The sequence below is a fragment of the Lupinus angustifolius genome, unplaced genomic scaffold, assembly GCF_001865875.1.
Source record: "Lupinus angustifolius cultivar Tanjil unplaced genomic scaffold, LupAngTanjil_v1.0 Scaffold_2_184, whole genome shotgun sequence".
In the NCBI taxonomy this organism is placed as follows: domain Eukaryota; kingdom Viridiplantae; phylum Streptophyta; class Magnoliopsida; order Fabales; family Fabaceae; genus Lupinus; species Lupinus angustifolius.
In genome coordinates, this window is record NW_017716593.1 from 16,963 (window position 1) to 21,988 (window position 5,026).

The 5,026-nt window shown below is 32.8% G+C and overlaps 1 protein-coding gene across 1 annotated transcript; it reads left to right on the forward strand.

Moving 5' to 3' along the window:
- The first annotated feature begins 244 nt into the window (after positions 1–244).
- On the forward strand, positions 245–3,084 carry LOC109337170. The gene is made up of 2 exons (XM_019574085.1): positions 245–425; positions 2,492–3,084. Exons 1-2 carry the CDS (start codon positions 245–247, stop codon positions 3,082–3,084), a joined length of 774 nt encoding a protein of 257 aa, XP_019429630.1.
- Positions 3,085–5,026: the final 1,942 nt, after the last annotated feature.

Below are 5,026 nucleotides of genomic sequence, written 5' to 3' on the forward strand. Positions count from 1 at the left end.
AGGGGGCATGGAGCGTTGAAGGAAACATATACACCTACACAGGTCCATGTGACCTGGAATTGGATCTCGTATGTGATGGCTCTATGTTGCATCTCCCGACACATTACGTAGTTCGCGAAGGTCTGTACCTGCCGGTCCATCCGCACCAGCTGAGACACGAGGCAGATTGGAGGTTGTCAGGACATGGCTCCAACTGGGATTCTCATCTACTGACTCAATGCCAAGAGGGACGGAAGGAGCAGGCATGGCTACTTCATCGGGAGCCAGGAGGTACACCCTGGACCCTTCCATGGACTGGGCATCATATAAGGTGGTGGAGGACGAGGTCGATGACTGTGTAGAGTTAATTTGCACAAAGGATTCGGTGGAGGTTATAGAGATCTCTTCAAACTCGGAGATCGAGGAAGACCCCAGTGAGGTTTCCAGTGCACCACTAGTCTAGGAGCTCATTTCTTTCTTTTGATAGGAAATCTGTGTAGGTACTTTTGTAATACCAACGCCCCCTGTATTACGTATTTTTATTTGTATTTTTAGACTTTGTTAGGGGCGAAGAATAGATCTGCCTTGTATTTTGTAAACCATGATGTACGTATTAAAAATTCAAGAATTGATTAATGAGAAGCATTGAGAAAAGAATTGTGTTTCGTTCAATTACATTTTAAGTATTAAGAAATTATTTTCGCAAATGTTTGAAAATGTGATGTCTTGAAAGAGAATAGATAAAATGGAAAAAATGATTCATAAGTTATATGTTACATAAAAGAAAAAAAAATAAGCATTTTTCCAAGAAATTAAATATAGTAATTATGAAATGATTTTCGGGGCGTTACAATGGCTTTCATATGTATCATTAGATGTATATCTCATATTGTACTAATGTTGTTGAGGTTTATTGGTGGAAACAAGTTCTTAGTTATCAATTAATTATATATCAACCTAATAATGTAAATTGAATGCATAATATTGAAAATCTCTTAAGCACATACATAATTGTGTTGGCTTCATTATAAATTTATATTTGACTAATGAATATATGTTTATTCCGTCCGAGATTGGTGGTGAGCTTATGGATTTTATAATTGTTCTTTATAATACAAAAGGTATGAAAACATTTTGCACATGATAGATATATAGACGTCAAATGAAGATTGAATAGTTACAACAACAAACACATACAATTAAATTAGGTTACAATGTTTATGTTTTTATATATTTCTTTTTATTTTACCAAACTATTACACAATATTATTAATATATATTTAATAATATTGATACTTGTGTGCTTCTAAACATGCATCAAAATCAACATGTCTCATGTGAATGCACATACAATATGCATATTCTTAATCATCTGAATGTACGAGTAATATGTGTGTTCTTATCCATGTGAATGCACTGTAACACATGTGTTCTTAATAACTATGTGAATGAATGGGTAACATGTTTGTTCTTAACCATGCAAATGCACGAGCAACATGTGTATTCTTAACTATGTGAAGGTACAGGTAACATATATGTCCATAACCATGTGAATGCACGAATAACATATGTGTTTTTAACCAAACGAATGCACGAGTAACATGTGTCTCTTAACCATGTGAATAAACGAGTAACATATGTGTTCTTATCCATGCAACAAAAAATTACTGCACTGTGCAAATGCACGATTAACTTACTAGTTTTTGGAGAAAGATAACTCCCGAGTTGATATTTTACACCTTATTTATCTTGCAAGTGTCATTCTCATCAAAACATGATAGATTACACTCTGTCTTAAACATATTAAGTTTTAATTTTTTTAAAACAAAGGTCTAGTCTATTTAAAAGTTTGTTATATTATAAGATGTTTAAATATGTCAGTGTATCTCCCTTTAAATATGTATATCTAGTAATAATTAAATTATATTTTTGTATATATTTTTATATTGTAATTAAATTTTAGTTGTATTAAAATAGTTAGTGTTCTTATTTCTTAAATTTCAATGAGCTAGGGCCAATTTCTTACAAAAATATATAAACTGCAGTGTAATTCCAGTTTTTTATCTGAACCTTGTGTGCACATAAACTGTTTTAGCCCAGCTACTCATAATCTAAGATCAACAACCATATGCAACCGTAATTATTCTGTGACTAAGTTTAGAGAAAGACAACTCTGGAAACTACTTTGATTCCCACAAAACCTGGTTACAGAACCATATCCATTCATGCATAACAAAATCCTTAACCAATCGATGGAAGGTTCACGAAATAAACAAAATCAAAAGTTCCTCCTTCTGTCCTAAAAAAATCTTGAACAAGCTGAAAATTTTCTTTCCTTTTGTCCTAGAATCCACAATGCCTGAACCGTATGTCCTAAACAGATATGTCTCAATAGAGAAACAAGAAAATTATGTAGGGGCTCCTCCAATGTACGGTCATAACGTTCCCCGTTATAGTACCCACCATAGCCTCTTCCGATATTGCTGCTATTGTCTCTTGCTTCTTATTTTAGTCACGGTGACTATTATTTTAGCATTTTATTACTTACTTAGGCCCCATGTACCTACCTACAACATTGATTATCTTAATCTCACCACTTTTGATATACATGATGATAATAAGCTATATTCAGAAGTTGGTCTTATTGTGAATGCTGAGAATCAAAATGAAATTATTGGCTTGGAACATGATGGAGAAAATAGAATTACTATAATGTATTCAGGCTCTCAACTTTGCTCAGGGAACTTCACTCCTTTCTTGCAACCTGGGAAGAACACTACCAAGATCAATGTGGTATTGAAGGGGCAGGTTGGTTTTGACCAAGAAATGCAACAAGACCTTATGCAACATAATAAAGAAGGAAACATACCTTTGTTAATAATGGTGAAGGCTCCTATAAGGCTTGTGATAGATGAGTTTATTCATCTGAAGAAATTTGTTGTTAATGTAAATTGTTCACTGGTTGTAGATCACTTGCAACCACACCAAAACCCTAAGATTTTGAAGAAGGATGTCATTATGCCGTCAACTTCTGAATATGATTGTTTCTCTTATCAGTTGGAATTGTATATATTAGTAGCTATTGAAGAAGAGAAAGGCATATGAGATTGATAATAGTGTGGCTTTGATTATGGGGTTTCATACTCATACCATATAGAAAGTACATTTAGCACAGAAGTAACTATATTTGATGAAGTATTTCATTGACTTAAAAATAGGATTAGTGATGATAATTCAGTGTTAGCATTTTGGGCATGAAAAAAATCTTACATGACATCATTTGAGGCCTATATAAGGAGACAAGTGCAGACAGATATAGGGAAAGAGAGAAGAGAAACAAATTCTTGATTGACCTATCTGTGCATAATGTGTGAGATTTAGTTTAGCTTATTCTATGTGAAATGTATTTTTTGTTCAATCTAATTGGCTTCAATATGTGGGGTTATATTTTATGCATTCTATTGAAAATGTTTTGCATAAAGATTTTGATTTCTTTGTCGTAAGATTTTTACGGTGCCTGAGTTCCTGGATAAATTTGCTAATGCCTAACTTTGGAGTACGTAAATTACAACTATAGACAAAGATGCAACAATATTATTATTTTTTTATCAGCAATAAGAGAATTAATATAGAGATAAAGAAAAATTAGGAGAATAAGTGGTACTCCTATCCATTAAATCCCTACAAATAATATGGAAGAATACCATTTGAAGGATTCCTCAACCAAACAGCTAGAGAAAAAGAAAAGAAAGGGAAGCGGGCATTGATAAAACTCCAAGAATGTAGCAAAATAAGTTTCATCATCTCATCAAGGTGAAAACGCTTGTTCTCCATCCACAAATGAATTTTCTTGTTGTCCATCCGTAACAATGATGCATGAATTGACAAATGGGTCTTTACTTCATTATGAATAATAGAGGTAAGTCCAAAGTAAGAATAGAGTCTTTGCCAAATAATGTAGGATGTTGGGCAAGAAAAGAACAAGTGACTAGTGGATTCCACCAACTCACCACAAAAAGCACACAAAAGGGAGTCATGTACTCCTAAACCCCCTTTATGATCTAGGTGTAGTTTAGTTGGAATACCATCCAAAGCAATTTTCCATACTAGGCACTTCATCTTTGATTCTATGAAATGCTTAACTACTAATCACATACAACATGAGTGAAACTTATACAAGCGCGTTCCAAGGCAGTCACAACGCAACTGATATAATATAAATTAATAGATTTTTGTCATTTAAATTATTATTTTACATTGATTAATCAATTTTAATTCAGTGTTTATACAAGTTTTACTGGGATAAAATATCCTAAAATATACTTAAAAGAGTGATAGGTATAACCGTATAAGGTATGTGTTTGAGGAAAATAGCAGAGAGGAAATAGAGGATATTTTTATCAATTAAAAGTATATTAAAAGTTGTTTTATTATTTTCTGTTCTACCTATTTTAACAGAGTCAAAATGTTCAATTCCTTAAGCTAAATGTCATCCTCTTGTTATAAAGTAACTCAAACATTGAAACATAACCAACAATATGTCTCATTCCTAAAGGGTCACCGATAGACTTGTTATAGAGCTAGTCTTACTCCTCGTTTAAGATATTTCAGTAAAATATATTTCGGAATAGTAAGCTCTAACATTATCATAAGGGATCTTAGGTAAAGATGGCAAAACGTGCATTGCCCGCAGGCGCGTCCGCATAATCCGCATTTTTTTGCGGGCAGCGCATAGAAATTTTGTCCACATGCTAGTTTTGCCCCCTAAGTTTGAGGGCATTTCTTTTGGGCATGCGGGCGGCATATAATCATAATTTAAGGAAAAAGTAAGAAAATTTTAAATAAGTTATGATGAAATGTGATTTTTAATTCCTAAAATAAATTGTGATCTAATGTGATTTGTTAAACTTCTTATAAAATATCAAAAAAATTGTTAATTTTTTATCTTCAACTACTTTATTTAATTTCATTTCATTTATTATATGAATTTTTATTTTTTTTAAATTATTTAACAATGTGGGCTGCCTGCAAGCCCGTTAGCCCGTTT